This window comes from Camelina sativa, chromosome 2 (genome assembly GCF_000633955.1).
Source record: "Camelina sativa cultivar DH55 chromosome 2, Cs, whole genome shotgun sequence".
NCBI lineage: Eukaryota > Viridiplantae > Streptophyta > Magnoliopsida > Brassicales > Brassicaceae > Camelina > Camelina sativa.
In genome coordinates this window covers 8234754-8247867 of record NC_025686.1, presented here as the reverse complement: position 1 = coordinate 8247867, position 13114 = coordinate 8234754, and the positions used below count along the sequence as shown (strand labels likewise).

Genomic DNA, 13114 nt, shown 5'->3' with positions numbered 1-13114 from the left:
TATTGGTGTGAAGCCCATACAGGATCCGTGTTGTGTGGCCTGCAGGACTAAACCGACATAAGCTCTAGGGTTTCACTATAAAAGGGAAACTAGGGTTGAAGAAACATGTATGCTGAAGAAAGCCGCAAAGCACGCACTAAAGAAGCTGGAGGTACATTGGTGACGGCTGTAGGGCACAGCGCAGGGCTGTGCATGGCAGACGCAGAGACGCAGGACGCAGTGCAGAGAGCATGCGCAGGGCGTCGTACAAGGAGCTTGAAGCTGTGCGCAGGACCATGATAAAGGAGCAGAAGCTCGGCTGGGGTCGAAGGGCTGAGAGTCGGACATAACCTTGTCTAGGTTTAAGGTGTCTTCAGGACACTCTGATGAGAGACGAAGGTGGAGCTGCTTCTTTGGGGTTCTGGAGGTGTTTCAGGATTATACAAAGAGAGAAGAAGAAGAAAACCTGGATCTATTATGTGTTTTCTTCTTCAGGTTCTCTGTAGTTGTTAGTTCTCTAAGCTTGTATATGTAACACTGTGTGTAAACCTTGGTTGATTGATAGTGGATGTTTGTGGGAGAAGGTTCCCACACGAGATGTACCCTCTGCATGAGGGGAACTCGTTAAATCTCTGTGTTATGTTTATGTTATGCAAACTGATATGTGAAGTAGAAGAGGAGTAGGGGCAGAGTCGCGTTCTGCGGTTCACTGCAGAGGTGAATCGGGGTCTGCGATTCACAACAAACTCCTTTGTACTTTTCTCTCCATGGTCCAACAAAATAACACATGGATATAAGTGTGTAGGGGTCAATGTTTCTTACTCGACTAGCAGCCAAAGCATGACAGCAAGGTACCATAAGTACATCAAACACCCTGCAAGTGCAAGATTTTTTCTCAAGGTCAACTGTAAACTCACACCCAATCCCGTCGTTCACTTGGTAAATCCAGTCAGTAGCTCCCAGTACCGCACAATTAAGTGACTCCTTCAGATGGTTAATCAACATTTCTTCTATCTCTTGTGTACACCTTGTCCTAGTCTTCTGAGCAAAAGTCCTTCTACACCAAAACCACCTCATCAACATTGCCCTTATGAATTCTACTATTGACACTATCGGATAATCCACAGCTTTTTGCATTGCGGCGTTTAATGACTTTGAGATGTTACTACTCATCAAATTGTAATGGTTGCTAGGGAAGTGTGATAGTGTCCAATGTGGTAGTCCTATATTAAGTAGATACTCTGCACACTCTGGTTTTGTTTACTCTATTTGCCTCCACCAATGACGGAAATCACCAACCGTATATGCTCTTCCTGCTTTTGAGACAAGACCAGCTAGACCACCGCAATTATATTTGTGTTTAACATTTCGGAAAAGATGGACTGCACACGCTGCATGATGTGCTAGTGGATACACTTTCGCCAGTGCAGAATATATGGAGGCATGCCTATCAGATACGAAAACAAGGTCTTCCTCGTCTGGAACAAATTTTGATAGATTCTTCAAAAATCACACCCAACCAGCACCATTTTCCACTTCCACTACCCCAAAGGCCAGTGGATATATCTGCATATTTCCATCCTGCCCACTAGCTGCTACAAAACAGCCTTTGTACTTACCCTTCATCGCTGTACCATCTATCACTATAACCTTCCTCACAAACTTGTACCCATCAATACATGCACCAAATGCGAAGAAGAGATATTTGAACAAAGTGTTACCCTTTTTGTCTACTGTTGTATGCAAATCTGTTATCGTCCCAGGGTTTGTTGACGTAAAGAGGTGTAGATACGTTGACAGAAATTCAAAGCTTCCTTCTTCAGTTCCTTGTGTAGCATTTACAGCCAATTCCTTAGCGTTCCATGATTTCATGTACGATATCGTTACATTCAACTCTGACAATACCATTTCTGGTAACTCGCAAGCCCTCGGTCCTTTCTTGCCATTGGTTAAATTTGCCTCGCAAAAGTCCAGCCAATATCTTCGCCGTTGCTTTCTCTCCATATCTAGACCTTGCGGCAACGTCGCAATTGTATTCCATTGTAACGTTATTCACTTCCAAATTTAAGGTGTTTGGATGAGTTACAACATAAACCCTCCAACCACAATTCTTGCCCATGCACGATGCAATTACTTTGGTTTTGTCGGAAGCAACTATTCAAAAGCAAAAAAATCTTCTTCATAGCATACAGTGATAGCACCTTGTGCATCTCTGCCTTATTTGCAAAGACTCTACCAATATAGATTGCATCCCCCGCTCTTTTCAAATCCATGTGTCTTTCATGGCTTGGCAAGCCTCTCATATTATCATGGCATGGTGGAGCGTCAGTCAACAATAGAGGATCTGTTTTATCTATCACAGGTCCTCCAAGACAATCAACCATATCGACATCCGAACGTTCATAACCAGAAGATGATCCCATTGCTACTATTGCATTGTTTATTAGGATGCCGCATTGGTTTCCCTCTTCCACAACCACATCCTCATCCTCGTCCTCATCTTCAGTCGTCCCCACCATGTTAGGATCCCAATCCGGAGGATACTCTTTGTTAATTCTTTCAGTCCACTCATCGTAATTATACTCCGGACTGCTATCCCCTAAAATAAAATTGTCCACTAATGGTTCTACAGTGGACAATGGATCAACAACATTACCAGATATGGCAACTATGTCTACGTTAATCATATTGTCCCCCATTTCTCTCATTTTGGACACTGGTACATCACAAAGGCCATCTTCCCCATTGACCACTTCCTCAACATGGTCAACAACCATTATATTGTTGACCACTTCCTCAACAAGGTCAACCATCATTATATTGTCCCCCCGGTTCTATTTCAGTAACCACATTGACCTCATACAGACCATCTCTGAGATTGTGGTCCATTTTCCCATTGTCCACCAACAGAGCTCTTGTGGACAACCCCTGAATATCCTTGTCTACTTTAGAAAACTTACCCAAATTTTCATTGTTGTCCACTACTTTAGTCATCTTAGCCTTATGACTTGCTTCTATCTGCTCCACATACGCCACCAAAAATTCATCATCAAGCCCATCGTCTCCTTCTTCCGCATCCATACCAACACACTCGTTACCAATTTTGTGACTCTTTTCTCCAACAGCCGACCCATTAAAAGTCACATAGAGATATAGTCTACCGTAATCGGCCATCAAACCCTTGAACTGATTCCAATTAATTTCTGAGTTTAATGCAACCAGAGGCATTTTTCCTTGACTCATAACCCGCGCATCCCCTCTAAAGCAAAAGCTCAGGTTTATGGTAGTCTCCTATAGTCGGACCCTGAACACTTGGCTAATTATCTCTTTCAACTCCACCAATGTCGTCCCGCTATTATACCCTACACACCTAGCCAATTCTCCCACGCGAGGAACAAACTTCCAAATCCCGCTGGGTTCACAAGTCCATTCACCAACTAAAACACATACACTTTCTTCCATATCCTACAAATTTAACGCCAAGTTATTTGAGGAAATTTTCAATAAATTATATTTTATACTACCATAAGATGGACAATAAATGCAGCAAACTGAAATACCAACTCGTTCTGTAAAAAAAAAAATTATCACAATAAATACTAACCTACCTGCGTCTTCGTCCACCATAAAAACCTCAATCTTCGTCTTCTACTCTTAAACGGAGAGAGACAAGTCCTTTTCTTTAATTTATGTTTAATTAACTTTATTTTATGCTTCCTTTTCCTCATGCTTCCTTTTACCCAGCATTTTCCCCTTTTGTCTAAATTAAATGCCAATTCAACTTACCGATGTAATTAATCCCATTAGGAGCGCCGAACACCTACGCTATTTCGCTGCAAGAGTTGAAGCACGGGATAGAAACGTCATTTGATCTCCCTCCTTTTGGTAGATTGAAAAAGGTTTATGAAATGTGGTAAAATTGGAAACTTCTATATCCAATGTGGTACATTTAACAAAATTCCCTTTATGTTACTTCTTCTTCTCATCTCTCTCATCTCTCTTGGCCACCATCTCTTTTTTTTTTCTTAAAACCTCCAAAACTTCAACTCTCTCTCTCTCTCTCTAAACCTCCATCTTTCCAAACCTCCAACTCTCTCTCTCTCCAAACATCCATCTCTCTCATTTCAAAACTCCATATGATCCACCTGTCTCAGAAATTGCGATTTAAGAGATACATCTGATACATTTCCGGTGGACTAGATCCACAATCCATTGTCTATTGTCTCTCGATGGACCAGATTCGGTGGACCAGTTCCGGTGGACCAGATTCAACAGCCTGACAGGTTTTGTCCACTCCAATTGTGTCCATNTTGTTGTCCACTACTTTAGTCATCTTAGCCTTATGACTTGCTTCTATCTGCTCCACATACGCCACCAAAAATTCATCATCAAGCCCATCGTCTCCTTCTTCCGCATCCATACCAACACACTCGTTACCAATTTTGTGACTCTTTTCTCCAACAGCCGACCCATTAAAAGTCACATAGAGATATAGTCTACCGTAATCGGCCATCAAACCCTTGAACTGATTCCAATTAATTTCTGAGTTTAATGCAACCAGAGGCATTTTTCCTTGACTCATAACCCGCGCATCCCCTCTAAAGCAAAAGCTCAGGTTTATGGTAGTCTCCTATAGTCGGACCCTGAACACTTGGCTAATTATCTCTTTCAACTCCACCAATGTCGTCCCGCTATTATACCCTACACACCTAGCCAATTCTCCCACGCGAGGAACAAACTTCCAAATCCCGCTGGGTTCACAAGTCCATTCACCAACTAAAACACATACACTTTCTTCCATATCCTACAAATTTAACGCCAAGTTATTTGAGGAAATTTTCAATAAATTATATTTTATACTACCATAAGATGGACAATAAATGCAGCAAACTGAAATACCAACTCGTTCTGTAAAAAAAAAAATTATCACAATAAATACTAACCTACCTGCGTCTTCGTCCACCATAAAAACCTCAATCTTCGTCTTCTACTCTTAAACGGAGAGAGACAAGTCCTTTTCTTTAATTTATGTTTAATTAACTTTATTTTATGCTTCCTTTTCCTCATGCTTCCTTTTACCCAGCATTTTCCCCTTTTGTCTAAATTAAATGCCAATTCAACTTACCGATGTAATTAATCCCATTAGGAGCGCCGAACACCTACGCTATTTCGCTGCAAGAGTTGAAGCACGGGATAGAAACGTCATTTGATCTCCCTCCTTTTGGTAGATTGAAAAAGGTTTATGAAATGTGGTAAAATTGGAAACTTCTATATCCAATGTGGTACATTTAACAAAATTCCCTTTATGTTACTTCTTCTTCTCATCTCTCTCATCTCTCTTGGCCACCATCTCTTTTTTTTTTCTTAAAACCTCCAAAACTTCAACTCTCTCTCTCTCTCTCTAAACCTCCATCTTTCCAAACCTCCAACTCTCTCTCTCTCCAAACATCCATCTCTCTCATTTCAAAACTCCATATGATCCACCTGTCTCAGAAATTGCGATTTAAGAGATACATCTGATACATTTCCGGTGGACTAGATCCACAATCCATTGTCTATTGTCTCTCGATGGACCAGATTCGGTGGACCAGTTCCGGTGGACCAGATTCAACAGCCTGACAGGTTTTGTCCACTCCAATTGTGTCCATCGATCTCTTTGTGGACCAGATCCATTTGGTTGTACTCTATTTGTCCATCATTACCAAAATAACTTCTCCACATTGTTGATATGCTCACATATTAAACGTGTTGTGCCTCCTATGGACCAGATTCAACCCCGACCATATTTTTGTCCATCACAAGTTTGTCCTTCTCTCTTTTTAGTGGACCAAATCTTCTTGATTGATGATACTTGTCGACAACAAATAATCCCGACATTAAAAAAAATCTCTCTTCACTTGTCTCTATCTCTAATTCTCTTCCCTTTTCCTTAAACCCATATGTGTTTCCAAAAGTATGATTTGAAATTGGACCCTCAACATATGAATTAACACCAAACATAATACAAATGAGTTCTCCTCTTTTAAACAAAGGGTAATTTCGTCTTTAAACTCCTCCCCAAAAATCCTAAACTGGCATTTTTCACAAACAAAAACAAAACTGGCATTTTAACAAGTTTTTCCATAAAAATTGCATTCTTAGCCAAATTCCCGTAAAAGGGCTCAAATGACATTCTTTACAATTCCTTACGTCTTTCTTTACCTTAATTTTTGTACATAACTATATACCTCATGATTTTGGCTATTTCATTGAACCCTTTATTCTGATGCAGATTGCCCAAGAAATTGGGTTAGAAGCCAAGTTTCAGAGGGACTTTGAAACAAGGTTTTCTATGGTGGTGTTGAATGATGGTGAATGTATGCAATGAGATATGAATGGATGGATGGTAAGGTGTTTCAATTCCCCTTATGCAGTTGCAGTATAAGAGGTGTCAATCCTGAATGAGAGTTTGTGAACAATTAAGATATGTATATGAGACTAAGTCAAGCCAAATGTAAAGGATGTTTGTCACTAACAATCATATGATGAAAATGAAAAGTGCAGAAAGTAAAACTACAAGAACTAAGAGCTAAATGCAAATGAAACAGAATGATTATAGCAGCTATGAAGCAAGAACATAAATAGAAACTATGCTAATGAACTAATGCAAGACAAGTAATGAACAGAACACTAAGTAAATGCAACAGAAATGCAAAAAGAATGAAACAAGAGATAATACAGGACAACTACAAATCATAAACAAGAGTTCTGGGGATGAACTCGAGCAAGCACTCGATCAAGTGTAGATCGAGTGCAGGGTCGAGCTGGTTAAATCCGGGAAACAGAGCAACACAATAAAAACAGAGCAAGCAAAAACGAATCAAACAACAAGCAAGCAACAGGATTAAGACTTTAAAATCAATAAACAAAGAAAGCCTTGAGGAGGGATTCATGGGCTGGACTAGTGGATGAGGTTATCACACTTTGGCCAACAAATCTCAAGCAAACTTTGAGCTAATCTCTAGACATATAAATCTAAGACAAGTTTCCTCCACTCTCATGGCAAGAAACAATCAAACCTATGCATCTCTAGACTTGTTCTCACAAAGTAAAGAATCTACACAAGCAGGCATTAAGCAATACATCTCAAACCAAACAAGACCTCTAATCTCTTAGCAAGCCTAATGGTAAGCTCTAGATCTAGCCTTATCTATGCTCCTTAAACATTGGTGTGATGCTAAGATGCTTGAAATCAAACCCTAACCTCTCAGTTCAGGATCAGCATTAAGACCATCTAGCCTAGAAGAGATTCTACCACAATCAAGCTTGACCAAAGCAAACAAACCTCAAACACAGCCCAGCCTAACCCATCCTCAAGATCCTAAGCACTACTCACAAGAACACATGATGAACAAAGTCAAAAACGCAGAAAATATTGAAACTTGCATTATAAGAAAGATAAAACAGAGATCTACAATATTGATGAAGAAAATAAACTCGAAATCTTGATATCTTGAAAGTTATGAAACCAACAAAATACAAGAATCTAGTCTTTTCTCTCTTAAAACAAGTACAAGATCTAAGAAAAATAAAAGTGCAAAAGGAATAATTCCTAAAAGGGTAGAAACTAGGTTTAGAGAATATCTAAAAAGCTAGACTCTTTGGTGGCTGCAGGTACAAGACTTTATATAGGAGAGGGAGTGGAAGCCCTAAAAATACTAAAAGACAAAATAGTCAACGGCTCGGTCAACTCGACCTGTGCTCGGTCGAGTGGCAGGTCGAGCTGGCTTCTCTCGTGCGTTCTCCACTCGGTCGAGTCCTCCTCAGCACACGGTCGAGTGTCTGGTCGAGTGTGCGGTCGAGTTGGACTCCGGACCTTGTTGTTTCAGCCTTAATTCTCTTGCCTTTCCTTCATGATTGCTTCACTTCTCCTCAGCATTGCTTCCATGCTCCTTAAGCTCCAAAATCACCTGTTTATGCATGAAAAGATGCAAATGCAATGCAACTAAACTCTAATGCATGATTGGTCCTAAAGCTATACAATAATGGTGAAAATGGATAGCAAAAGGTACAAAAGATGTGAATATATTAAGGGAGAACAAGGTAAAATATATGAACATCAGACTTCTTAGATGAACTGGTATGTTCTTTATGTATGTATCATAAACATATTCTAACATCAGCAACATGCACTTATTCTGCCAATCAATGATTATATAGAATATCCGAATGTGTGTTTCCTTTATTTGGTTTCAAATAACTGTGCTCATTATTTGGGAAACTACAGCATCATCCGAACGCATGTTAGATAAAAATTCTACTGTAGCTTACAAACCAATGAATCTTGATAAATGCACAGTTTAGATTAAATTCAGACTCGTCTGGTCTGAATTCTTGTGGGTAGGAATATATTTCTTCCATCTCCGCTAATTAGGTGAATGCAACATGAAATAGTTATGAACTTATCATTGTGAAGGAGAATATGGTGTTTAGTTTGGGAAAACAGCTAAAATCAACCCCAACTATTTGCTAAACGTTTTTTATACCTAAACTCTAACACCCTGCAAATAACAACCTGAACTGTGTTAAAATTCAAATTTGCTACCTAAACTATATAAAATGTTGTTAATTTCAACCTCTGTTTGAACAGTGTTAAATCAGAGTTTGATGATGTTGAGTCAGACGGTCCGTAACTTCAACGTAGCACTGGGACTTACCAAAACTACGTCGTTTTGGTCATTTTTGTTCCAAGAAATGACCAAAAATGAATTCTCACAACGCACCCGAAAATGGATTCCAATACTCCATTTTTTGTCAAACACTTTGTTTCTTGCCACAACACACCTAAAAATGACCAAACCAACTTAGTTTTGGTCATTTTCAGTGCCATGTGGATGTCACAGATCGTCTGACTCAATATCATTAAACTCTGATTTAACACTGTTCGAACAAATGTTGAAATTGACAACATTTTATATAGTTTAGGTAGCAAATTAGAATTTTAATACAATTCAGGTTGTTATTTGCAGGGTATTGAAGTTTAGGTATAAAAAAGCGTTTGGCAAATAGTTGGGATTGATTTTGGCCATTTTCCCGTGTTTAGTTCCTTCTAGTTTTACCTGAAGAACATCCGAAAAAGATAATGACCAAAAAGTAGATATGGTTGTGTGAGACTGCAGAAACATGAATGAAAGTGCTGTGATACAGAATGATGTCCTCTTTCTGAAATAGAAAAGCCTCATGATGGGTTTTTTCTTCTTTTGTGACAGCAAATGACATTGATAAGAGCGCAAGCTGGGGTGAAGAACAACATAAGGAAACTGAACTTGAGCATTATCCGGAGTGGCAACAACCACATCATGCATGTGGTTCTTTTCGCACTCGTCCTCTTCTTTATCCCCTACATGTGGTCCAAGATGTTCAAAAGATAGATGGCATACTTGTGTAAACCCCCCTCCCCAACGAAAAGCCCCTTGATGAATGTTGGTGACAAATTGTTGAAATATAAATCCTTTAGAATACAAACATTTCATGAGTTTTTGTAATACGTGTCTTATCCTGATTGGTTCTAATGGCTGAGTTTACGGTGGTAGCGCCCGTAGAGGATAATTCTTTACACTACCGGAGAGAATTGGGTTTGGAGATAAGAAGAAGAGAGGGGGAACTTCATCAATGGCTTTTGTTGTAGCCTCGGCTTCGTTGCGTTTATGGAATCCCAATGGCAAAACCGGCGTTACTTCGCTCTGTCTGCGTAATGGTTCAATGAGAGAGAGAGAGTCAGAGTGTTCTCTCAGCTCTTCCGCTTCTTGGCAGTTTCTCCACTGCTCGTTTCTCTCTTCACCTCTCTCGGCTAGCTTCACCATTTTCTGGTAACTCTCTTGAGATTGGTTCTAATTATTGTTTCTGGTTTAGCTGCTACTGTTGTTTGTAATGTTGTATTAAGTTTTTGACTTTGGTTCTCGCGTTTCTTTGGGTTCGCGTATGGGTTTGGCTCTAGCTTTACTTTTTGAACTTATATATTAGATATTGTTTATTTTGTGAATTGTGTAACATAGCTGTTGTCATGGGGGATTCGATTAGGGAGTGAGGGAAGCCATGTGTTTTTTTTTCTTTTTTAGCTCATGTAGTTGTAGCCGCTAGTGAATGTTGTTTGTTTTTCAGTACAAAAATGTTGCCATTTAGCTTATTATACACTAGTAGATCTATCTTACTCGAAATTTATTGGCGTGTTTTCATTCTCTGTTGAACTCTTTGAGATCCAACCTAGTTCTGTTGACTTTCTTTGTACTCATCTAGTCCATGGCGATTATTTAGGTTCAATGGTTATAGGTTTTCCGCACAAATTGCTTCAAAGCGTCAGATGAACTTGTCCTCCTCCCTTGATCATAACTTTGTTGTAAAGTTTATTGTAACTAGCCTCTAAGAGTTGTGCAGTTAATATAAGCTTTGCCAGTTTAGCAGAAACAGACCTTAGCTCAAGGGTCATTTTGGATTGTCTAGGTCTTGGTTCTGGGCAGTGTGTCAAGAGTTAAGGGTATACTCTAATTGATCAAGTCTCTAGTATTATTGTATGATGTGGAATGAATGGCCAGAGACGCAGAGGTGAGAGCTGGAAAAGCTGCTCTGTGTCAAACATAGAGAAGCAGATCAAGAAAATCTCTGGCTAGGACTCATGGTTTCCGCAGGAGGATGCGGACCACTAGGGGTAGAGCGTGTCAAGGGACGCTGGAACCTCTGTCCTAAGTCCAACCCTAGCAGTGGCAAACAGTCTTGAGTGTTCTTTCTCTTCTCACTAATCTGTAATCTTGTTTGTGTTGCCAGAAGATACAATGAGAGAAACATGATTGATGATGATTATATGAGCTCTTTTCTTCGTTTAGATCTTATGTATTCTTGATCTGTTGTTATAAGTCAATGTTCATGGAATCCATCTCACTATCTCAGCGCCACTGTTGTACTTGCGTCAATTAGTTTGGACCTGATCAAAGCCAAAATTACTTAAGTATCATACATTCATACCTGATACGGACTTCCAAATCCACACAAACGTTAAACATCATGTCCTGTCAACACAAGTTTCTGATACAATCATGGGACCATGTGTGAGACACGGAAATAACCCAGTGACACCAATTAGTCTTGTGTGTGAGACGAGTGAAAATGAAGCGCTCTGTTCATTGTTTCATTACATACGGAAACTGAAAAAACTACTAAACATACTACATGTTGTGGGCGTTATATATTGAAAAAGACATAGTGAAAAATACAAAGAGGGTTATATATTTATTGGTTTGTTGAATTGAGAGAAGTTATTGCGGCATGGCTATGATTGTTAAAGCATGTTTTGATTTATAATAGAGGTTATGGGTTCATTCAAGACTCCAAGTCAAATTATTTTGTTTTTCATTTAAATGTCAAAACACGTAGTTTAGGTATTTTTATGTAAGGATACACGTCGGAGGGTTATATTTGGTCTAAAAGATAATAATTTAACGATGAATTTATTAATTAATAGGTTTCAAAAAAAACTACAAAGATAATGACATTTTCATAGTCCAAAAGCCAAAATATCAAAGAAAGCCATGCCAGTGTTACACATTCTTTCATACCACATATTGCGTTTTGAAACATCAGCTGGTGTTGCCAATCCTTCTAGCAGAGATTCGCACATGCCAATACTATCAAAGCCCTTAAAAGCTGCCTTAGATGCTGACACGTACGCATTAGACCTTGCAAGCTGTTTAGCTTTTTTCAGTGCTTTATTTGAGAATTCATAACCTGTCATGCAAGACCCATATGGGATCTTAAGCGTCGGATCATTCGTTGTTCTATACAAGCCTTCAATCATCGCCAGATTCTTATAGCCCAACATTTCCGCCTTCTGGAAGACCATAGGGACAAGACCTTTCAGGTCAAGGGTGAACGTTGTAGGGTCAGAGGTTAGCCAAGGGATACAGAAGTGCTTGTAAATTGATGGTTGTGAACAGAGTTTGTCAAGTAATGCTTTTGTGACTTTGTCACTCGGTGAAAAAGATGAAGACGAAGACAAAGGGGTGATTGATAAAATAAGAAGAAGAGGAAGAAATGAAAATACATTACTTCTCACACCAGAAACGGCCATCTTCGTGAGTGTTGAAGAATAGTTATGTTTTATTTTATTTTTCGATGTAGCTCTTGTATAAGAGATTTTGTATCTTTATAAGATGTCTACATTATTAAGAAAAAAATCACCTTAACTTTTTTTTTTGGACAAAAAAAATCACCTTAATTAAGTAACAAATTCTACATTTAATAAGGAATTTTGATAAAATAGTAAAAACATTTATAATAAAGATAAAAATTAGCCTAATTTTTCTTAAATTTAAGAAATCAGTCAAAACCTGATGCCATAGTAGCTAATATACTAAGTCCAACCTAAAAAACTGTAATATCAAATTTGGTGTAAAATATTGTGATTCCTATTTGGTAGGGTTAATAAAATCTTGACCCAATATTGTTTCTCAAGGACAAGCTAATATAAGAAGGTTCTATACTATTCCTTACTGAGACATGGATTAAGATTTGTTTAAGATACTTAGGAGTTATCTAAGTTAAACATCTATATATAAAAAGTTAACTTTGCTAACTTCTCCTTCCTCCACATCAGCATCCACCTAATCATTTTTTTTCTTTTTTTGCATAAAAAAAATATTTTTAATATTCATTCATTGCATATTTATTACTTATAATTAATAATAGTAAAAAATAAATAAATAACAAATTAACTAAATTAATTAAATTTTAAAATAGTATAAACAATAATATAATTTTTAGTAAATAATAAAATAATAACGATCTAAAAATGAATTAAGTAAAATAAATGAAAAATTTAAAATAGTAAAAATAATACTAAAATTTGTTGTAGTAATAATGTTATTATTAAAATTATAACCAAAAATGATTATATTCCAAAATTTAGAATGTGTTAATGAGTTTTAGAATGTTAGTAAAAATTTAATGCATGGTGGAGTAAAAAAATAAGTTATGTAATTATATTTATAAAAATCTAAACATGAAAATAAAATTAAAGTGAAAACATTAGTTTCTAAGAAACATATACCATAAAGATTTATTATTAAATTTTACTTATAAGAAAGAAAAAATTAATTACTTAACT

At 37.9% G+C, this 13114-nt stretch overlaps 1 protein-coding gene and 1 long non-coding RNA gene across 3 annotated transcripts; one reads left to right on the top strand and one right to left on the bottom strand.

Moving 5' to 3' along the window:
- Positions 9414–10893, top strand: LOC104720093. Of its 2 annotated transcripts, none has more exons than XR_756729.2 (2): positions 9414–9827; positions 10459–10893. It is a non-coding gene; the product is annotated as an uncharacterized LOC104720093 (long non-coding RNA). The 2 variants fall into 2 exon arrangements; XR_002033984.1 differs by having other exon boundaries at positions 10273–10893.
- LOC104749690 (pectinesterase inhibitor-like) lies at positions 11507–12105 on the bottom strand. Its single transcript, XM_010471375.2, has one exon. The coding sequence runs from the start codon at positions 12077–12079 to the stop codon at positions 11507–11509; it is 573 nt and encodes a 190-aa protein (XP_010469677.1). The 5' UTR covers positions 12080–12105.